General features: G+C 42.8%; 1 protein-coding gene and 1 long non-coding RNA gene across 5 annotated transcripts; both read left to right on the forward strand.

The window, feature by feature from the left end:
- The first annotated feature begins 855 nt into the window (after positions 1–855).
- LOC108040491 lies at positions 856–3,396 on the forward strand. Of its 2 annotated transcripts, none has more exons than XR_001769070.1 (3): positions 856–1,015; positions 2,644–2,702; positions 2,766–3,396. It is a non-coding gene; the product is annotated as an uncharacterized LOC108040491 (long non-coding RNA). The 2 variants fall into 2 exon arrangements; XR_001769069.1 differs by lacking the exon at positions 856–1,015 and adding an exon at positions 2,480–2,572.
- Positions 3,397–6,697: 3,301 nt separating this feature from the next.
- Positions 6,698–23,192, forward strand: LOC108040515. 3 transcript variants are annotated; one of them, XM_017118015.2, is made up of 7 exons: positions 6,698–6,809; positions 7,043–7,239; positions 9,253–12,989; positions 13,068–13,155; positions 16,471–16,555; positions 17,590–17,949; positions 19,306–23,192. In XM_017118015.2, the coding sequence occupies exons 3-7, from the start codon at positions 10,037–10,039 to the stop codon at positions 20,923–20,925; spliced, it is 5,106 nt and encodes a 1,701-aa protein (XP_016973504.2). In that variant the 5' UTR covers positions 6,698–6,809; positions 7,043–7,239; positions 9,253–10,036; the 3' UTR covers positions 20,926–23,192. The 3 variants fall into 3 exon arrangements, with proteins under 3 accessions (XP_016973504.2, XP_016973503.2, XP_044317034.1); XM_017118014.2 differs by lacking the exon at positions 17,590–17,949 and having other exon boundaries at positions 6,699–6,809; XM_044461099.1 differs by lacking the exon at positions 17,590–17,949 and having other exon boundaries at positions 6,721–6,788.
- Positions 23,193–23,321: the final 129 nt, after the last annotated feature.

Here is a 23,321-nt window from a genome sequence, read left to right on the forward strand (position 1 = left end):
ATTTTTTTTTTTCGGGCTTTCGCGGCAAGGCAAAATATTTGCTTAACAATTTCTACTGTAACAAATAAATAAACTTGCTGCCCCGACAATAATGCCCATTAATTGTTGCCAGATGACGATGATGAAACGCGACACACAGTTGGGGCATTGTCTCCCGTCCGATGTTGCAATCGTTGTCACCCACGTAAATGGAGTCATAAAGATGCCGCAGGTCCGTCGAGGATGACTCAAAAGAAAGTGAAATCTTTTATTTTCGGGGGGTTAGGGTAAAGAAATCCAACGAAATTGACCGACCAAACGAACGAACGAACGAGCGATGACAAGAAGCGAAAGTGAAATGCTTTCGCGGCCATTGATGATTCAATCTGCCACGCCCCTTAGTTAACACCATCCAGCCGCCCCGAAAAACTTGCATCCGAAAAAATGCGAAAGTTTTGGTTATCAATCCGCGCCCGAAACAAAAACAAAGCCCCAAATATTTCTCATACATAAAACGATCATAAACTCTGGGCGGTTGGGATATTTTACAATTCAGATGAGGGCCGGCCGATAAGCATCTGGATTGCATAAGTCCGATCTCAAAAATAAACAAGATGCGATTGTCAGTTGAGATTGGTGGCTTAATGGAAGGAGAAAAAGCAAAGGACTTAAAACTAGGGAACATTTATTCTTTGCTCTTTCTTGTAGTTTTATTAACATAATTGAGAGTTAAATAATGAGTCCTTTATTTGTAACTGATCAATTGAAGTATTTTATACTGTAATCGAACATCTACGAAATATTTGATCAAAATGCCTTGCTTTAGTTATCAACCTTTGAATATTTATTTTCATTAACAATTCAGACTTCACACAAGTCACTTCATAATTTTCCGTACATTTTAAAATTTTTTTGCCAAATTTTATCATTGGTTTTGAGTGCAATTGACTAAGAATAAGAATCTTATCATTATCTTCCAGTGATGGATCGGCTCTTTTATTGAAATCCTCCTATGGCTTGAAGATTACGCTTTATTGTAAGTATGTATTCCCTTTTCTTTCTAATTATACATTTTATAACGAATTCAACGAGGAATGACCACTATTTTACAGGGTTTTGGTTAAAAAACCAAAAAATGTAGCTTTTTTTTCTAGATTTTGGCCATCAAAAACATATATTTAAAACGCATTTTTAAGGGTTTTTTTGTTGTAGTTCTGCCAAAATAAGACGCACAGCAAAAATAATGACTGTTCTGTGTAGCTGACAGCCTACACAATCGATTCCAGGAGGTTTTAGTAAATTTCATTTTTTGACCGATTTTCGCATTTTTGATAAGGGGTAACACTTGATTTTTTCCAAATATGGCCCAAAATAAATATTTTTAGCTGAGTATACCATTCGATTGGAAATTTTGTAACGAATTTAACGAGGCATGACATTCCAAGATCTGACCATTATTTCCAAGAGTATTGATTTAAAAACAGAAAAAACGAGCTGTTTTTTTTCTGGATTTTGGCCATCAAAAACATATATTTAAAACAAATTTTTAAGGGTTTTTTCGTTGTAGCTTTGCCAAAATAAGACGCAGAGCCAAAAGAATGTCTGTTTTGTGCAGCTGACAACCTCCACAATCGATTCCAGTAGGTTTTAGTAAATTTCATTTTTTGACCGATTTTCGCATTTCTGGTAAGGGGTAACACTTGATTTTTTTCCAAAATATAATTTTTGAGCTGAGTATACCAATCGATTGGAAATTTTGTAACGAATTCAACGAGGTATGACACTCCAAGATCTGACTATGATTTCCAAGGGTTTTGATTAAAAAACTGAAAAAACGAGCTGTTTTTTTTCTGGATTTTGGCCATCAGAAACATATATTAAAAACACATTTTTAAAGGGTTTTTTGCTGTAACTTTGCCAAAATAAGACGCACAGTCAAAAGAATGACTGTTCTGTGTAGCTGACAACCTACACAATCGATTCCAGGCGGTTTTAGTAAATTTCATTTTTTGACCGATTTTTGCAATCGATTGGAAATTTTGTGACGAATTCAACGAGGTATGACATTCCAAGATCTGACCATTATTTCCAAGAGTTTTGATTAAAAAACTGAAAAATATAGCTTTTTTTTCAGGATTTCGACCAAAATATATTTCATCATAATTTGTTTTCTAAATATACAAATTTTTTAGCTGAGAAATAATAAATGAAAATGTTTTTAAACGTATATACTCCGAGATATAGTTATCAACAATTTTTAGCATCATGGTTTTATATATATAGTTGTACGGAAAATCGAAAATGCTTAATTTTTTTTAAACAAATACGCATACAAATCGAAATATATTCATTTTATAAAATATATATTATATTTTTTGGACTGGCTTTCTTGTTTTTGTTAATGTTTTTTGAAACTGTAATCGAACGTCTAGCTAATAATGTCATCCCGTTTTGAAATTTACATGATCAAAAGGCCTTGCTTTAGTAGTCAATCTGTTTATATTTATTTTCATTTACAATTCTGTCCTCACACAAGTTACTTCACTTCAATTTTCCGTAAAATAATTTAAAAACTTCCTAGATTTTATCATTGGTATTGAGTGCATTTGTCTGCGACTAAGAATTTGTAACATACTAACATGAAATCATTTCATTTTCTTTCAGTGATGGAACGGCTATTTTGTTGAAATCCTCCTGGCATGAGTTAAAGATTGTGCTTTATTGTAAGTATGCATTCTCTTCTCTTTAAGAGTTATATTTGTGACAAAAATTGCCTCCTCGTCCAGTTGCTGATCATCAGAAAGTGGGGCATTGGGAAGCACTACCATCTGGACCAATCCTCATCCTCCGCGATGCAGATTCTTTATCATCATGGTTGGCCCTCCTTCTACATCCTGATGAACTACTGTTTTTACTTGCGGATGTAGAGCTGGTATTGGTCTTGTGCGATGCGATGGATATTGTCGAGTTCTGCGAATCGGACTTTAGAAGGAACTTCGGAAGTCTTATAAAATCCAAAGACCTGTTTGGAAACTCTGTTGCCCAATTCCCCCCAGTGCAATTGTAAAACTGCAGAAACGCGACGAACGTCTTTCCATTTAGTAGCGAAAACGCCGGTCCTTGAATTTTCAAATCTGAATCTTGAGCCTTCTTGACCTGCAACAAATTTGTGATAGAGAACCCTCATTAATATGAGTTCTTTCGAAGCCATGGATCCCGATGCGACCAAGAAATAGCCCCACCAAAACCTCTTCACCGAAAAAATAATCGGGGATTATTTTTTTGAGTATCTTCAGTTTTAAATCGAAACTTTTGTCGGAATGAAGTACTTACCTCGACTACAAACAAACATTGTTTAGTGTAAATGACAATACTCAATACAACAGTAGTAGTGTAGAATAAAAACTCTTTTTAATAATAATTATAATTAAGTGATGCGTTTTCGTTTTTAGAGGGCCTTTGGCTTAGTTATATTCTAAGCCCCTTAACTGGCAACTTAATGTCTTATCCCTTGGACTCTTGGACATTGGCTTCGTCGTTTCGAGTAGGCCAATTCGAATGATGTGGCTGGATGGCGACTGAAATCCGCTGCAGGAGCTTAAGCTGCAGTTACCGGTCCGGTTTCAATTGGCATCGCGAATCGCAATTGACGGGCAAATTTAGCAGCGGATTCGGTTCGGCATGCGGGGCACGTTGGCCGCCTGGAAAAATGGAAAATGTGAGCTGATCGTGGAAAAGCTGCGCATATAAATCGACGCCGGTTGTCAACATGTCGTCGCAGTTGCAGTCGCAATCGCAGTTGCAGTTGCAGTCATGGCCATGGGCGGCCAATTGGCAATTGCCAACAGCGGGACTGCATTTCCACAGGCCCGATCGTCGATCGTCGAACGTCGAATTGCGAATTGCGAGTGGCGTCAAGTGCGCACCGCTCAAATTAAAATGAGCCGTTAAGATGCGACGGCGAACGGGCCAAGTCGAACCGATAAAATCGTCAGTGGCCGTTGCATTTGGCGGTCGAGTCATTGATTGATGCAGCATTAGCCCCAAAATGAAAACATATTGTAGCCTCTGGAAATACTCTAGTATAAGCCAGTCAAAAAACCATGCTCACAGCGAAAATAATCTCAAAATATAATATACTTTTCTTTTATTATTTCTTTTTTTTTATGAATTTAACTTTGATTTGCTAAAAAATGTCATTAGAGTTTTTAAACTCTGTTTTAAAATACACAATGCCTATTAAAAATGTGGCTAATTTCACTGGGCATTTATTTCATAAACTTAAAATTTAAGAAATTATTTATATATTTTTAAAATATAGAGGAAACTCTGTTGGTTTTTAGGCAGTTTTTTATATCCTTATAAATGCTCTTTAATAAAAATATTGTCAAATTGGCTGGAAAGGTTTTTGTTGGACCATGATATAGATCGGTAATATTTTGTATTAGATTAATATGCTTTTGCTTTTTAGCTTTTCAACATTTTAACATATCGAGTATTTTAAAATAAGTAAGACTGGTCAATTTAATGCCATCAGCAGTCTACCCGCTCGATTAGGGTATAATATAGAGGCCAAAGGCCAGGAGCCGTGTGCAGTCTCCATCGCAATCGCACTTAAACTTCAACTTCAACTTCGACATCGACTCCGGCGGGCAATTGAAACGCTTTGGATTTGTGTGTTAATGGGGCTCGATCCGAGGGGGGGGTGATGCGGGGGAAGGGGGGCTTAGGGGCTGCGTGCTCATTACGCTCGATAAATGCGGCCGGCCTCGGAGTGATTCGAATTTCGAACGTGTAACGGCTGGCGGAGAAGAAAGCGTTCCGCCAAAAAAGGGGCACAAAAAGCGTAAGACAAACAAACTGCCAAATGAATCTCTTTGAGGTCAGCAATTGAATGTGCTCAATGGGCAGGCACCCAAAGGGGAATTCAATTAAGTTTTCTATCACCCGTCGGGGCACAGGTGGTCCGAGTGTGGGTGTAGATATGGGTGTGTGTGTGGTTGTGCCACAGGTAAATGCGCATTGTTAATTTGTCAAAATGCAAATTCTCTTGCCAAATTGCTGGGGCAATGTCACCCACGGGCAATATCAGATACAGATACAGATATCTACACTGGGATAATAATTTTATGCGTAATATTAATAATATTTATACAGCAAAACAGGGTTATAATATATGTTACTACCTATTTAAAAATTTGACAAAAATCGAAATGTAGATCTGAGAGGTCGAAAGCGCAAAAGGTCAAAAGCACAAAATCCTGAAGCTTAAAAGCGAAATATTAATAAAGCGCAAAAGGTAAAAAGCCTAAAAGCCCAGTAGTACAATATTATTTTTTTCTAAAGATTATTTTATTAGAATTTGTATTATTATTTTATTATTTTTTCAGTGCACAGAAAAGAGAGTAATTCAGGCGAAGGAAATCGACATCTGTCAGAGTCCAAGTCTAACCGAAATTCGAAATCAAACGGTGCCTGGCTTTGGACTTGCGACGTCCAGCGTTTATCCACCCATCAAACGGAGACGAAGTCCAACTCGGATCCGAAGACCAAGGCATTTGGGAGTGTCGCCCGCGGGGACTCGCCTCGAATTCCGCAGCGTACACACGAAAGACAAAAGAAGTGTGCATGCCAATCCAGAAGAAAGATCCCAGAGACAGCTGGCCGAAAACCAAAAGGTTTACGTAATCCACTGGCGAATTATTAGTGGGAATTATCATGCGTGTTGCATGATCAAATGGCTGTATGCAAAACATTTTGGCACCCAGAACAAGTGAGGAATTCAATGCGAAGGAATGCTTTGGGCACCCGACCAAGAAATGCAGAAATGTTTTTCTTCGGAGTGTAACTCCATTTAAATGCATTAAATATAATAATAAAGCATTTATTTTCAAGAAATGCATATAACGACAATTGAGTTGTTTATGATATTCTTAAAACGAATACGTTTAAGTATGTTGATTTACAAATATAATATTTGGTTTCATTAAGGTAATATGAGAGTTATTAGAGTACCAACAAGGCATTTGTGATATTTTAAACTATTGAACCCTTTGAATATGGTCCAAATCGGATAACTAAGTCTTATGCTCTTATGTCTGACCCAATGCACTTATCAATTTTCTATATAAGTGCTTTGGGATATCAACATTAGTTTGGCAATTTCAAATTCTTTTCGCCTTTTTTTCCATTAAATTTATAATTATACGTTTACACATATGAATTCCATTAGGACGGTCCCAGTTCGTATGCAAATTTAAAAAAAAAACACCTCACGCGCTTGCTGCATTTTTGACAAATTAGAAATATTGTTAAAAATGCGTTATGGGCACTGCTCTTTGGATTTCAAGTTTATTACTCATACGCAGAGTTGCCTTTGATTACAAAACATAACATCTTTAAATATATAAAATCATAATTAAATCTATTAAAATATATTTTTTATTTAAATATATTTCTATTTTAATGTTTGAAAATATTTCAGATAATCTTTTAAGAAAGCTCAAATTTATTCATCAGCTGGTGGCTCAGTGTTTAGTCGAGACACAAACCGCAAAACAGCTGGATGCAAAACTCTCCAAACTCTCCGCCCGTTTTTCGCCGCGTTAACCAGCACTTTTGGTTTCCGAACTTCGTACCGCTCGGCAAAAGTCGGCTGGAATTCATCCGAACTGCCGGGTCGTCGAGTGTCCTTTAAGGCAAAGGATGCTTCGAAATTTGCGCAGTTTGCGTGCGGTTTTAGGAGCAATAGGATGCAGCAGCAGCAGCAGCAGTAGAATCAGCGGTCGCCAAATAATCAACTTCAGCGGGTTAATTTCTAGAAAGGAGTAGTGAGTCTATAATCTCGCCTCTCCGTTCAAAACCTCTTCCCCCTTCCACCCCGCAATATACAAACCCCCACCCCAAAAAACCCTATATGAGGTCTTAGTAAATCATCACGAAATTTGGCGCGATTCCTGCGCGTTTTTAATGCGGTTACCGCCGTAATCACAATTACGAACTCAGTTGCGGTTTATCTCGGTGTACTCTTGTTTCTAGATTTTTTTTTAATAATTTTTTGCAGTGCCCACAGTGATTGAACAATTTTAAAAACCATATAAACTCAAAACAAGTGAATGGAAAATCAAAATAATAACATTTTTGAGTGACTATCAATATAAAATAAGAGTGTGGAAAGTTCGGTGCTTTTTTTGGGCTCTGCAAGGACCCTTGGATTACCTTGCGGGGCGAGCGGAAACGGAAGACATATCTTCGCTTTCGGTGAGTCTAAAACGTATATAAACAAACACGGTCGGCGTTAAAATATAAACCTCCTAGGCTTCTATTCTATTGTTTATTTAAATAGCAGAGTGTTGTTGTAGGCATTATTTTGTCTTTGATGTATAAAGTGCTTAATTCATATTTTATGAGGACTAAAAGTAGTTTTCCATGTTTATAAAGTGGTTCTGTAGTTTTTAAATGGTTCAATGTAAACCATAAAAGCTTTTTTTTATTAATTTGTGAATGGGTTTTCCATTATCCCAAAGTGCCTTTCTCCTTTGTGCTTTTATTGGTTTTTAAATATTTAATTATCTTTTGAGACTCTGAAATACATTCTCTATATTATGTAAAAAGTGAAGCAAAAAGCATTTATTTTTTGTTATTTAAATACCCTTTTTTTAACCGTAACCCTTATTAATGTTTTTTTTACAAACATTTTGTATTTTAAGGCTTTATTTCATTTATTTTATATTTATTTATTTAAGTTATAGTTTCTCATATTTTAATATATTGTTAAGTTTATATATATCTTTAAAACGCCATGCGTGTTATGTTCTTTGCTTAATTATTAGGGCTTAAGTTTTCTGCCGCAAATTCAAGAGAACATGGCTCTACCAGTATATGTGGATTTGTGTATTTATAGATTTGCCTTCCATATCATTACGGCTGCCATTATCAACGCCTTTATTACGCTTCCGCTTTTGTGTGGCGCCTCTTTTGCGTCCATTTGTTTTTCTGCCGCCGCAAACTTTTCCCTTTGCCCCTTTGCCCCTTTGATGTGCCACAATAGTTGGCAAATGAAGGGTCAAAGGGCGGTGCGGTGGTGCGATGATAAGCAACTTGTTACGATGACCATGATGATGAGCGAATTGAAAGCTTTTGTGCCCCACCCGCCACTGCGGTTTTGACCCATTTCTACTCCCATTTCTACTCCCAATTTTCCCTTTATTCCTCGAGCCAACCTTTTTTCGCAGCTTGGGATCAGGGTCAGGGCTGTGAAATGGAATCATTTTGTAGGCTTTATATTTAATTTGCATGGTCTGGTCGCCGCACCATCACCACCACTGGAAGGGTTCAAAGGAAATCCTTACCTTAAATTTTTCGCTGCATACTCTTGGCCAGTTGACTAAATTAAATAAAGGCCGCAGCAACAGTTTTTCGGGCTTATTTTTCAAAGACTCTGCACCGAAAAGTATGCCTTGAATTTGGGGAATATATCTGGGGAATTGGGAAAAAGAATGAATTAAGCTGGGCAAACCAAAAGATTGCCGCTTGATTGATGATGAAATACTCAAGTGGCCGCTAACGTTTTTAGTTGGAATTTTCTTGAGCGTAGTGGAATTTTGTTTGAAAATGAGGCTAAACCAGCATCGTTTTATATCGAGAAAAACGAATATGCTAGTTTAAAACCATTTAAAGGTTATTTAATGGCAATATAAACTAATTTTTTTTTTTAATTTAACTGAAATTATAACATTTTAACATTCAATTTTATGTTCAAAAACTGTTCAGATTGTTTTTTACAGAGTTGCCTAATTTTTGTTACAGATGAAAAATTATTGTTTAAAATACCCGAACCAATCACATACAAATCCACTGGGACTTTTGACTTTCAGCATATTATATTATGATTATTATTATAAAATAGTTGGTAGATAAACACATTTATGCCTTCGACTAGGGAACAATTTAAGGCCGTTTGACTTATTCCTCCTCAGATTTATTTTTATTCTTTCCTTTCTTTTCTTTTATTTTCTTTTCTTTTTTTTTTCTTTTCTTTTCTTTCCTTTACATTCTTTTTATTTTTCCACATCCTCCTGATTATTTCAGACACTGCATCTTGGCAACACTTTTCACATTTTCCTTTAACAGCTTGCCTCTCGTTTGCCGTATTGCTGTTGCTTCATTAGTTTCATTGGATTTGCCATTGTGCAATGCAATGCAGCGGCAACAACAATCAGTTAAATTGTTGCTCTTGCCGATTTCGTTATTTCAAATTTCATTTCCATTCAGGAAGCATTGGAGCGACGGAAGAGGAAACCGGGTGAACAGATCGAAGGAGGCTGCAACACGAAGATATCGCAGCTGCAGCAGCCACAACTGTGGCATTAGCAAGTGCAGCAGCAACATAGGAACGTTGGAGACCGAGGAAAAGAAAGGTCGTCCTTCACTCGCTCCCCATTTTTTCGGGCAGTGTATATTTTTAAGCCAACAAAGACCACCAAGCCGCCGGCAGTGAGTTGCGGTAAAGGCGGCGCTGCAGCCGCAGAAAATGGCCGCAGCGACAACGGCAACATCCACAAGTGCAGCGGCGATAACAATAGCAGCAGCAGCAGCAGCAGCAGCAACACCAGCCACAGCAGCAACATGAATGCGACCTGCAACAGCTGCAGCAGCAACATTGCACGACAACGCCGATGATAATAATAAAGATGACGAAGCGGACGATGACGTTGATGACGACGTTGCCGAGTTGCATTTTCAAGAGCCACAACACAATGCCAAGTGCCAACAACAAGATGAGCGAAGGGGGAAACTAAGTGCCAAAGGCAACCGCAGCAACACACTCGCAGCAGTAGCAGCAACAGCAGAAGTAGCAGCAACAGCGGCAACAGCAGCAACACACAAGCAGCAGCAACAGTGAAAATATTTTTCGCTAGCCAAGCAGAATCAAAACTAAATTTACATAACAAAACAGGAGCAGCCAAAACAGAAGATTCAAGTGAATTTCTCGTTCTCAAAAAGCGTAATCAAAAGAAGGGGCAACATAGCCAGCTGCAAAATTCCCGACAGCAACATGTCGGCTCTAGTGGGCGGCAGGGGGCGTGGCCTCTGGATGGTACTCCTACTGGCCACCACACTGGGCGGTGGTGGCTGGGCGGCACCCACAGCCGGTGGTGCAGCGGTGGGGGGGCAAAAGCAGCAGCACCACCACCACCATTTGGAAATCGGGGTGCAGGGCAACACGCCGACACTGATGGACGCCAGCACCACCAGGGAAGGGAAGCATGCACCACTGGCTACCACTAAGGACCCACCAAGGCCCAGCACCACCACCACCACCACCGAAATGCCAAAAGCCACCGAAGAATTAAAGGCGGCTGAACAAGTGCCAATAGATAAAAAAGCTGAGAGTGGAGCATCTGAAAGTAGCACCACTGAAAGGGGAACCACTGAAAGTAGCACCACTGAAAGGGGAGCCACTGAAAGGAGTACCACTGAAAGTAGCACCACTGAAAAAAGTACCACTGAAAGTACCACTAGTGAAAGTAGTCTCTCGGAAAGAAGAACCCCTGAAAAAAGGACCACTGAAAGGAGAATTATTGCAAGTAGCACCACTGAAAGTAGCACCACTGAAAGTAGCACCAGTGAAAGAAGCACCATTGGAAGTAGCAGCACCGAAAGGATTACCACTGAAATTAGAACCACTGAAGAGAGCACCACTGAAACCGCAACCATTGAAATTGGGAGATCAGTAAATAAGACATCAGCACCACCAAGCAAAGAGGGTTCCAAAAAGGAGATCCAGGTGGTGCAGCTGCTGGACTTGGAGCACACGGTGGCCCCACCCTTGGACAGTGGCCACGATGGCCTCAAGCTGACCAAGAAGAAGCAGCTGCAGCAGCAGCACTTCCCATCCACCACCATGGCCACGCCCACCATTGAAACGGAGATGGAGAGGATACCCACAACCAGCAGCACCACCACCACCACTGCAACCAGCCAGGCACCACCGCCCCCGGCCACGCCCCTGCTGCCCGTGCACAATGGCTATCTGGGACCGATCTTCATGGGCGAGAAGACCTTCAGTGTGGTGCATCCGCTGAAGAAGCCGCAGCCGGCGAACCACCAGCACGTGGCCTCCATCGAGAGCCAGTTGCGCAATGGCCGCCTGGTGGAGATTCTGGCGCCCACCGCTCTGCTGGAGCAGATACCCGAGCTCCCCAGCACCACCCACGCACCACCGGCCGGAGCAGGAGCCGCCTCCTCGGTGCTGTCCACCACCGTGTTCCAGGTGCCCGAGCTGCAGACCAGCCTGCCCGTGAGCAACCATGTGGTTGGTGGTGCCGAGCTGGCTGCACCACCACAACAATCAGCACCGCGCACCGAGTCGAAGATCTCCGACATACAGATCGAGGTGTACGACTCCACGGTGGACTCCATAGTGGCATCGACGAATTTCCGGGACAGCGAGGGCTTCTATGCACCACCGCAGCAGGTTCCGCTGGAAATGGGCACCACCAAGCCGCCGCGTGGACTACTGCAGATGCCGATGCCACAGGAGCGGTTCACCCAGTATGTGATCGATCGGGCGGATGTGTCCACGCAGCCGGCATCGGGTGGTGCAGCTGTGGGCAAGCCCGAGCCGGCGGCCATCGAGATCCACATCAATGTGTCCGAGGCATTTGGCAGCGAGAGCGAGGATCTGGAGTTCTCCTACAGGCAGCCCTCGCTGGTGGCCGAGAAGCAGGGCAAGCCCGGCGACGAGGTCCTGGTGGTGGAGATCATCGACGGTGGTGCGGACAACAGCAGCGCGGAGTCGGGTGGTGCCAGTGCCTCCTCCTCCTCTTCATCCTCCTCCAGTGGCGAGCACATCAACCCCATATTCACCTTCCGCAACTCGGATGCGATCGCCGCACCACCGCCCCCCGTACGCCCACCGCAGTCCGTTCAGGATGCCGACGAGCTGTTCATGGCCGATCTGAAGGAGGGCGGTGGTGCAGTGGCACTGCCACGCCCACCGCCTCCGCCACCACCGCCGCCGCCGCGAAAGCCCAGCATCGATCGCGACTCGGACACGATCTTCTACATATCGAACACGGAGGTCAAGGTGGGTGAGTCGCTGCCCACGGTGGTGCCGGTGGGTGAGCAGCAGCGGAAGTTCCAGCTGGAGAACCAGTTCTTCCCCGCCAGCTATGTGATGGACACCCAGCAGCAGCAGCAGCAGTCGCAGTCGCAGCAGTCCCCGAAACAAATCTCCGAGGAGGACATCATCCTGTCGCCACTGTCGCACCACAATCCTGATGCACTGAAGATCTTTCGCAGCTCGTCGTCGTCATCATCGTCGAGCAGTGGCGATGGTGCACCACCGCTGGACGTGACCTATGTGGGTGAGTCCGTCATCGAGGTGGAGCAGCAGCCGCAGGGCTGGAGCAGCACGGCCGCACCACCGCAACAGCAGCAACAGTTGCAACAGCAGGACATCATCATCCAGCCGGCGGTGCTGCCGGATCTGGCCATTGGAGTGCCCGTGATCGGGGAACTGCCGCCGCAGATCGAGCTGAAGGAGATCGACTACATGCCCGGCGAACTGGGCCAGAACGGCATTGGGATCTACGAGAACGACATCCAGAGCAACAGCATCGATAGCGAACCGGATGTGATCGAGAGCTCCATTCAGTATGGCGGCGACCTGATCGACGATGGCGCCGGCGGCGGCTTCGATGGCGTGGAGGGCTCCTATCCCTTCGAGAGTCCCTCGCACCGCCAGGTGGGTCAGGGCCATGGCCTGAGCCTGAGCCACCTGCCGCACCACCAGTCCGCCAACCACTTGCACCGCGAACAGCTGCCCTCGGCGGAGATGCTCAATGCCACGCTCCTCCAGCGGTATGAAAGTGGATCCGGATCGGGATCGGGATCGGGTTCCGGGTCGGGATCTGCCTCGGCAATGGCTCCTTTGATGGCCAGTGGAAGTGGCAGGTCTGCAAATGCCACTGCCCTCGCCGAAGATCCTCTGGCCGACTACGATGGTGAGTTCGGGTCTCTTATTTGTATGAAATATATATTTATTAACCCCTGCCACATTTGTTGCTTTTTCGGTGTTGCAGGATTCTTCAATCTCTTCGCCGTTTCCATGGGTCTCATCATTGTCATTTTGCCCTCAGCTCTGCTGGTGTCCATGTACTGCGCTGTAAAGTAAGTAAATTAAAGCCCTATCAAAATCTAATACATATACACAAAGTTATTCTAAAGGAACAAAAAATTTCCAACTATAGAGGACTGTTTATTCAGAGTTGTGCATATTTTAATATCAACATAAAAATATCAGAATAGGAATTTTTAAAAGGGATTTTATTTTATTATTTATAAATCTATTTAATTCCAACAAGAATGACCTTTAAATAACATTTAAAGTCATCTAAGTTTAAAAAAAATATGAAAACTCTTAGTAAGGGGGTACTTATATTAATTTTATTAGTAAATATATAAATGGTTGGCAATTATATGTTTTTTTTTTGATCAAGCTTGAAGTTACTCTATAGGAGATAATCTCATTAGGAGTGGCTCTAAAGTGCATAGAAATTCCTTTTTTTTAAACTTCAAAAGTGCCGCCTGTCAACTTCAGTCCTCTGATAGTTATTGAACCTTCTTGAATTGAGGGAGAAATTGAGGACCACTTAACTCTAACATCCCTCCACACAATCCACCCCCCCTCCCTGTTAACTATCATTCTCGAGGCCAACTGTACCCAGACAGTGTGCTCTCTTATCCTGAGCTCCTTAGCCATTTGGCTGAGCTAATTGGTTACGCCTCGTGTGGCGCTTAATCAGCTTAGACGGCAATGTCCCACACAAATCAAAAATAATTGCAAGAAATTGCGAGGAAGCAGTGACAGCGGTAGAGAAGGGGGAGGGGGGAAGGATGAGCTGGGCTAAGGCCACCTTAAAATAGAAAGACAGCAGATGTGTGTGGGTGCGGGTTGAGTCCTGAGTGGCGGGCAACCCTAATCCGTTCCCGCCAGTTGGGTTTCCCCTTCTTAAACCTCTATTTTAAGGATTCTAAGGAGGGCGAATTTTGTTGCCTACTTTTGAGCGACGACCCACGCACGGCAGAAGAATGCACTCAATGTAAAGCAATTTGCCGGGGCAACCACCTGACCCCTGACCCCTGACCCCCTGGAATCCCGGATCCCAGCATTTCCCGCGGCGCTCGCTGCAGGCAAGGCGTGGCAAATCGCATTTATCAGCTTCATTCGTGGCATTTTATTTCTCATTCGCATTGCCAGCGACAGACAGCAACAAAACATTGACAAATCTGTGACGGAGTGGTGGTGGTGGGTGGCTTGTGGGTGGTGGGTGGCTGGGTGGGTGGCTGGGTGGGTGGCTGGGTGGCAATTTGAGAGCAATGCCAGGGACGCACATCCTTTATCGCCCGCATCCTGGCCCATACATAAATCTTGGGCACGCCACGAATTGGGTTGAAAGCTGTTGGCGAAGCTGCTGCTTCTCAAGTTGTGGGTTTTTTATATAAATACGAATATGCACACCGCGAGAAAAAGGTGTGGAATAGCTGCATAACTTGTTATTTTATTTTGGTTAATTTGCTCTATTGAATCACTACTTTCAGAGTGCTTTTCTTAAAGCCGCCACATTTGTAATCCTATCGGCTAAGTATACATTATATATAATGTATTATTAGTATTTTGTTGAGTACTTATAAAATTAATAACATTGTGCAAGGATTATTTGAACTTATCCTCAAGTTGCTTATATTTGTTTGCCTTTGTATAAACTGTAAAATATATTTTGTGGTTAGGGACTTTAAAGAACTGTTCTTTAATTGGGTTAATGGCAATTAGCTTATCAATAATGGCCTATTGCAGAAATGTGAAGACAATCGCTGACCAAATGAAACTATATGGTTTTTCCCCCTGTGTACATACATATATAAAGCTGGGGCACTAAATGCCAGGCCAAATAAAAGCGGAGAGTGACTGGGGAACTGGGTGACTGTGGGTGGTGTCACGTTGAGAGAAAACTGAAGGCGCAACAAATCAAGGCGGCGGAATCGAGAATCGGCAAGGCCGGAAACGGAAGTCGCCGCACACAAACACACACATCCTCATTCACACACACATCCTGATTCACATAGATCTACAGATGATGTAGATGCCAGGAGCTAACAAGGCAGCTGCTTTGGCAAGGTGATTTCTGCGCCCCTGCTTTTGCCTCATTTCCACGATTTTCCCGCTTTTCGGCTGAGGTTGCCGCAGGAAAAACGCATAAAGCGGCAAATGGCAACCGCAAACGTTGCCAGTTTGTTGCCCCAAAACCCCACACCCCCCCACTCGTTACCCCAAAAAAGGTGCCGTGAAAAGCCAACGTCGAAATAAAAAGGAAACACACAATTTATTTGCCTTATTCCCGTCTGCCGGGCAGGACATTGTGACTGTGTGTGCGTGAGTTGGTGTCTAGAAGGAAATTGCACAATAAACTCTTGAGACGAGAAATTAGTTGTGCGTGTGGCTCGTTTCGGCGGCTACCCAACTTGAAATTTGTTGAGTGCCAATCGCATTACGAGAGCTACAAAGGCCCTTTTCCCAGGGCCAACGACAATGGGATACTTTCGCCAGATACGCACTCACTCACTCACTCACTCACCCACGGAATTCTCCCATGGATGTGCTAATAATATTTATGGTGTTTTCGAAGCCAACTTGAGGAATTTCCGGGCAGCACACATTAGCAGATTATGTTCGACCTTAAAATGTAGTGTGTTGTATTTTTGGTAGAGATTGGTACTCAGAGGGTTTCAAATAAACTGAAATCCGACTAACAATAGTATAAATAAATTTTTATGGATAAACTTTTTTCTATTTATAGATAAGTATTGAAAGATTAGTATTAAATACCACTGCCAAAAAATGTGCTAAGCATTTGGATGTACTTTTTGTACATACTCTTTTATTAATTAGGGATTTGGAACATGATACAACTAAACCTTAAATCGCATTAACATTTATTTTTAAAGTTTAACAAAAGCAAAACAATTTTTTATAAAATCCTGTCTAAAATATATTTTAACTTAAAGAAAAAAGCAATAATAGAATAGCTAATGGATAAATTCGTAAAGGCTCTACGGACTTTTGAAAAACCATAACTTAAGCTTTAATCTGAGTGAGTTTGAAATGTAATGTATGGATTCTCGTAATCAGATTTTAAGGGTAGACGTGCCATTTAAGCCCTTGTGGCTTCTTATGGAGTCAGAGCATCGCCTTGGTAATTGCAGACGGCCGCAAAGTAGGCAACAAAATGTTAATTTCAGTCGCGGCATCATTAGAAATGCATTGGTTTTTGAAACTCTGGGCTGCGCGGCGCCGAAAAGCTGCGGCAAAGCGTCGACTGCTTAACAACTTTGGCGCCTTTGGCCCAAAGACATACCCCCTCCCCTCTCCCCCACTCACCATCTCGCTTTCACACTAACCCCGTCTCACTCCATCCCCCTTTGCAGGTATGTGCTCAGCAAAAACGCAGGAACGGGATCGGGTGGCGCCCAAGGCGACGACAGTGAACAGGGCCAGGACTCCAAGAACGAGGTGAGTTCGTAGCGAATATCTGAATATAAGCCAATGCCCGCCTCTTGAAAAACAGCCCACTTTTAACCCACCCACCCTTGAAACCTCCACCGCCCCCCTCGTTTGATGGAAATTTAAATTTAAGCGCAAGTGCCATCTGAGAGTGTCTTCAACTTTTCCCCACCGACCATGCCACCTCTTGGATGCACTTGTCCGCTGCACTTGCTCTCAAGAAAATTAAACAATAGCTGAAATTTCCGGTGCAAAATGAATTTGAGAGCTGAAAGGCCAAAATTAATGACGATTCTGCGGTTTCCAGTGAGGAAAAGGTCAATATAACAAAAGAACAGTGGCTTAACTAAAGTTTCGTCAGCCAAAACCACTGAATCATTTTAAAATATTTCAACTCATACATAGTAAGTTAATACAACAAAAGAACAGTGGCTAAACTAAAGGTTTGTCAGCCAATGAAAACAATGAAAACCAAAACCACTGACCATTTTATAATCTTCAAACAACCTAATAAAAAATTAATGTTGAATTAGCAAATCAGTAAATAAAATTAAGGGTTTATATATCATTTAGATGATCTTAGAATTTATCAAGCAAAAGTACTCCATTGTAAAACTTTCTTTATACAATTAACTTTTTGGCTTATTTTGTATAAAAATACTTTCGGCTTACCTTTGTTTTTTATGTTTATTAGTAAATCAGGCCTAAGACTAAGCTTAAGCTTATTAACATATTATAAAAAGCAGATCTTAATGAATGCTGAAATACAGGCTTGAATTGAATTAAAGAAAATATTAAAATCTTAGACAAGTATAGTAGAAATGGCATATCAGTAAGCTGTTGCCAAAGGTTAGGGTTCAAGTTTAAATGGAGCTCGAGTTGACTTGAAATGGAAATGAATTCCCTTGGCTGGTAATGAAATTTTCTTGCCCTTTGATGGTGTGCGAGCAAAGAGTGTGTGAAAGCGCCGGAGTGTGTGCGTGAATTGCATTCGCATTCCAGTTAAGTAAAGAGCCTGCTCTCTCTCTATTCGCCTCTTGCAGTCAGAATCGTCGTCATTCTCATCATCTGGCTCGGCATTTGCATCCGCCAGCGCCACCACCTCCACCTCCCCACTGCCACGCCCACGCCCACGTCCACGCCCAGACCACCACCCACCGCCCACAACCATGCCCCCAACTGAAGGCAGTCAAGGCCATTTTCTGTCGCCTGGTCTGGAGCGCCTCGAGTTTCGATTCGACGGCAAGTTGGTGAGCCATGTGGGTGGTGGTGGTGGCTCAATTGGTGGCTCTGGTGGCGGCGATGGCGATGGCGATGGCCGTGGCGGCTTTACTCCCTGTGGCTCCGTCACCAAGATAACGCTCAAAGATAATCATCTGATTGTTGTCACCGAGGAGCGCCACGTAAGTTCGTTAGTTATCCGATCAGCCCGTCTCCGTTTTGCCCCGGCGCCATCTCTTGTCGGGATGTCTAGTTGTGTCCTCCTCTTTCTCTCTTCTCTGCTCGACACTCCTGGATGTTGTCGTAGTTAGTTCGCTGTGCTTGGTGCCTGTCCATCCAATCATCTTGCCTTGGCTTACACACTCCCGAAATACGACTATCCGGAAAGCGACTATCTTCTAGTTCCGAATCGATTGCATCCAATAAGTCATTTTTTGATTATATATCTGTCTGTACAAGTAATTTTAAACTTGGAGGGCTTTTCTCCTTAGCAAAACTTACATTCTTGATGCATTCCTAACCAACACATATAACGCACCAACATATTTGGTTTTATTTGATCCAAGTAGTTTACGATGAACTTGGAGCATCCATCGTTGATTTATATTTCTTTCAAGTTATGTCCAAAATAAAAAGGCACTGATTGACTAAATTATGACTTAATTTAAGTTTTCAGGAATGTATTAAATCAATAATCTATTGGAAACACCTACTTTCTTTCTCGTAGTGTTTTATATCCTAATTATTCTTATTTTAATGCAAAGAGACTGTGCTAAATGATGATCTAGTTTTGGGAGGAAAAATTACAATTAATTTTTAAATTTAATCCACTTAAGCTGCCCATTGGGGAGTTATTAGGTTAACCTATGTTACATGCATTTTAGCTTCCTGAGTTCATTTGAAATATCTTGAGTTTCTGTTTGCACTACACTGTTTCTGTGTTTTTTAACCTTTCGTGTTTAAGTGAGTACTTTATTTGCCGCACTCTAACCCTCTGACACTTTGGGGAACAACTTTCCCACTTGTTCATTTGTCCTGGCCTTGAATGTCCTTGGGTGGTGGTCCTGGCACATCAATGGGCACCTGCGGGCCATGAGACAGCGAACAAGGGCCAGATTTGAGTCCGAACAACAGCCCGGTGTCGTCTATTTGTCAACTTAAGTGTGTGAGTGTGCGCCTGTGTGTACCTGCGTGTGCCAGTGTGTGTGTGATGGTGTATCCTTGGGGCGTATGTGTGCCACAAGCATATGCAAATGCAATTTTCGACACTTTCCGCATGGCAGCCATCCGATTTGTCCGCTCTGTCGCCCCACTCTGCCCCCTTTCGCCCTCTTTTCTCCCCATCCTTCACCACTTTCTCCACTCGCCACTCTCCATTTTGCCCATCCCGCCCCTCTCTCCCATTTCAATCTCGTATCCTTGATGTTGTAGCTGGATGTGTGTTTTTGTTGTGTGTGAGAAACCTGCACCCTCTAACTAATATGCCTTGCATATGGCCACATGCCATCGATTTCAATGAACCTTCTTCCTTTTCGCAGGACATTTCGCGCAATGCCCGGGAGACGAAAATGCACTCGGAAAAGGATGGCGTCTTTGTGGTGGAGGTGGCCCGTGGCATCGACTCTAAGCAGTTGGCCGGGGATCAATCCGGCGTGACCTTGGACGCCACCGAACTGCCCTTCGACAACAAATTGGCGCCCAACGGGGGGCACTTGCTCGACAAGAGTCTACCACCGTGCAGCCACGAGCAGGTGCAGATTCATGCGCCGCCCCAGGACTTCGTCGCCGGCCATCCTGCCCCCCTGCACCTCATCGAGGAGGCCGAGGAGCATGTAGCCGAGGATTTGGCCCAGCAGGCCGACGAAACCCACTCCGATCTGGCTCGCACTGGCCTCTCGCAATCGGACCTCAGTTCCACCTCGTCGAGTGACTCCAACAAGCGGTACTCCTACGGCAACCAGGAGCTCTATGTCATCGATCAGCCCGGCTATGTCACCAGTTCGCCCACAGCCAAGCCCATTTCGATAAGCCCAAGCCAAAATCAAGGTCAGGAGGTGGAGAAACCTGAAAAGTCAGAGGAAGAAGTTGGTAAATCAGCTGAGGCTCTAGGCTCAAGCCAAGTGACCGAGAAGAAGGCAGAGGTTCACTCGGTAAAGAAGGGTGAGACCAAAGAGGCAGAGGCTCCACCAGAAAAGTCAGCTATCCCGGCTAAGGTGACAGAGGTTCAACTCAAAGAAGACAAGGTGGCTTCATCTAATGAGGAAGTATCTCCATCGAAAGTGGAAGTGACTCTACCAAAAGTGGAAGTGACTTTACCAAAAGAGGAAGTGACTCTACCAAAAGAAGAAGTGGCTCTATTAAAAAAGGAAGTAGCTCCACCAAAAGATGAGGTTGGTCCACTAAAAGAGGAAGTATCTCCACCAAAAGAGGAAGTGACTTCACCAAAAGAGGTAGTGACTTTACCAAAAGCGGTGGTGACTTTACCAAAAGAGGAAGTGACTTTACCAAAAGAGGTAGTGACTCCACCATTAGTGGAAGTCTCTCCACCAAAAGACGAACCATTTAAGGATGACGCTCAGCCCGAAATAGAACTAGCTAACCAAATCGAAGCTAAGCCCGAATCCAAGGAAGAACTCCCAGTCGATGCCAGACCAGATCTGGTTCAGACCCATTTCGTGTCGGATAAGGAGTCAGCATCACTAGTCGAATCGCAGCAGTTGGAAGAAACTGCACATCACGAAATCGAAACGGAGGCTGAGGGCAACTACGACAGCCTGATGAGCCTGCCGGCGCCACCATCCACGGAGGAGATCAAGGAGCTGGGCGACTACACGCTCATCGAGTCCAACCAGTTGGACAGCCTGCCACCGCCGCCGCCGCCACCACCACCGCTCCTGGAGGCCACCGCCTGCTCCCCTCCTGCAAATGGCAAGCAACCAATGGGAATTGTCAGCAATGGGAACGGGATGGGCAAGGTGGTCACCGTGGTGGTGACCGGCGGGGAAGAGCCCACCACCCTGACACCACCCGCCTCGCCGCCCGCCTCCCCGCCGCCCTCGCAGACATCGACGCAGTTCGGCAGCGGCAGCAATGGGCTAACCAACGGCATGCATGCCCACACCCATACCCTTCCCATCGTGGACGTGAATGGCAGTTAAGAGATTGGGTGAGATTAAGAGTAAGAAGGTAAGAAGGATTACGGAGCGGTGCAGTGCGTCTGCCGCGTTTTTTTTCATCGGATCTCATAGAGATTCCCGCGAGAGACGGAGCCGACTAGCTTGTAAGGATTACTAGGGTAACCCCGAAATCCCAGATAAAACAAAAAAAACTGTGGCAAAACCGCGTTCTCAACCAAAACTTAAATTTAAATATACACTAAATAGAGAGAAACTTTTTCCACTTACTGTTTGTTGATTTACGAATATAACGAATAATAACAATTAAATGCGATTAATATAAATAAATCATAATTAATTGTTTGTCTTTTTGCGGCTGGCAGCCTCTCCAACCCCCCTCCCGCCACCCCACCTACCATCCACCATTTACCACCCAATCGCTCCACTTCTCTCTCCATTTTGGGGGGGTTGCGGCTATCGAGTATTTCAATGTCTATAACTACAATAAAGCGAAACAAAAACAGAACTAAAAAAAAGTCAAATCAAATACAAATACAAATACGATAGAATCTGCATACGAACATACATATATAACTAATGAAATGCGATATACATAGGCAAACGAAACGGATCGAGGTTCGCATTAAATATAAAAAAGTAACTACCGATATGTAACGATGCATAATTTATTAGGCTAATTATTTACACACACAACAACAGCGCCAAAAATGGTAATTTCATACCAGCAGCAACCGCAGAAAGGGCATAATTGTAGTACATTTATTTGGGTTCGATTGGCAACTTCATGGGCAGCCAATAACATCAAAGTGTGTCCTGTGTCCGGATCCCCATTGAGGTTGAGTGTATAGAGTTTTAATTAGCAGAAAGGAAGTCACAGTTGGTTTCAAAAGTATCAATTGCCTTTAAAAAGGGGTTTTCTTTAAGGGAATTTCGATGAAATCAAATTAATTTTAAATAACAATTTTGAAATTTGAAAGGCATAACACCATGTGCAAAGCCTTTTAACTTTTCTAAAACAAAACTTAGTAGAAATCTGCACACCTTAAGTACACCAATTTACGTACTAGTTTCCCACATTTTAATTTTCAAATTCCCAGGGCAAGAGGATAATTAGAAAGGCAGTTAGCAACCCAAATCAAATTCCGGACACAGAACACACCCAAATATCGTCGATATTTCGATATTCGTGTTTCGCAAATTACACAATTCACTTGACAAAATCAAATGTGCCGAACTTTTGTAGCAAGCCAACACAATTTACAAAGAGAAACGAACAATTTATACAATGCCAATATGGTGATTACTGCAGAATTATGTAACCTTTTAAACAATAAAGCAAAAATAGTTATAGTCCTAGTCGATATATATATATATATATATGTGTATGTATATTTTTTTCGTGTGTGTGTAAGGAGAAATTAGACGAAAAGAGGACTTCAACTCCAAGCAAATGAGAACTTAATAACTAACGATAGACTTAAGCAAATTGGCAACCTAGATGAATGCAGAACGTGGACATTTCCGGTATATTTGTCCCCACATTTACGGTATATCCACATATATACAGCATTGATAAAATATAGAACAAAACTTAACTCCTTAAAAGCGAATTCTTAGAAGTTAAGCCAGACAAAGACGGAATAATAATGAAAGTGCACTGCAAGTGGCGCGTTATAGTGTAAGTAGTAGGAATTAACTATGCCCCGGATATAGTGAAGGGGTCGTTTATAGGTGGAACATAATCCCTGGCTAACGATTAACCACTTTTGTTGTTTACGTTTGTTCAAATTGTTTTATTGACAATTAACCCCGATGGGCGAGCGAGAATGCCAATGAGAAAATATTATGAATATTATAAATGAATAACCAAAAAAGAAAAACAAACAAAAAAAAAAACACTACTCGTAAATCAAATATAAAAGTTAGGTAATGCGTGCAGATTTTTTTTTTGTGTCGATCGAAAAGATAAGAAAAAAAAGTAAATGTGATTGTTAATTAACCTTAAGTTATAATTAAAACCTAACTTAAACTGATATGTGTGTGTGTGTGTGCGTTTAAGAAATAAAGCATGCCAAACGAAACGAACCGAATTGAAAGCAAACGAAACGAATGGCAATGGAACGCTCAAAAGTAAAAAGGCAAGCGATAACCAATTACCGATTACCGATTATTGATTAACGATAGCTGGCAACTAGGCGAGTGCATGCTAACCCGAAATAAATGAAATTCAATATTAAGAACGATTGCAACCGAAACCAAATGAGAAATACACACGAAAAGCAAAGTCACTCGAATATGCATTTTCCATTGGGGCGGGGCATTTTGCCAATTGGCATTTTGGAATTTTTAATTTTAGTACGTTTCAGACTCCGCCAGACTCCATCGATTTGCGGGCTGCCATAAAATCGAACCGACCA

The sequence above is a fragment of the Drosophila rhopaloa genome, unplaced genomic scaffold, assembly GCF_018152115.1.
Source record: "Drosophila rhopaloa isolate 14029-0021.01 unplaced genomic scaffold, ASM1815211v1 contig_3, whole genome shotgun sequence".
Taxonomy (NCBI): domain Eukaryota; kingdom Metazoa; phylum Arthropoda; class Insecta; order Diptera; family Drosophilidae; genus Drosophila; species Drosophila rhopaloa.

Bases quoted from the DNA above. Each gene is read 5' to 3' on its own strand.
- LOC108040515 (XM_017118015.2), top strand. From the start codon at position 10,037: ATGTCGGCTCTAGTGGGCGGCAGGGGGCGTGGCCTCTGGATGGTACTC. The intron at 16,556-17,589 runs GTGAGTTCGTAG...CGCCTCTTGCAG, and splicing joins GCCAGGACTCCAAGAACGAG to TCAGAATCGTCGTCATTCTC. The intron at 17,950-19,305 runs GTAAGTTCGTTA...TCCTTTTCGCAG, and splicing joins TTGTCACCGAGGAGCGCCAC to GACATTTCGCGCAATGCCCG.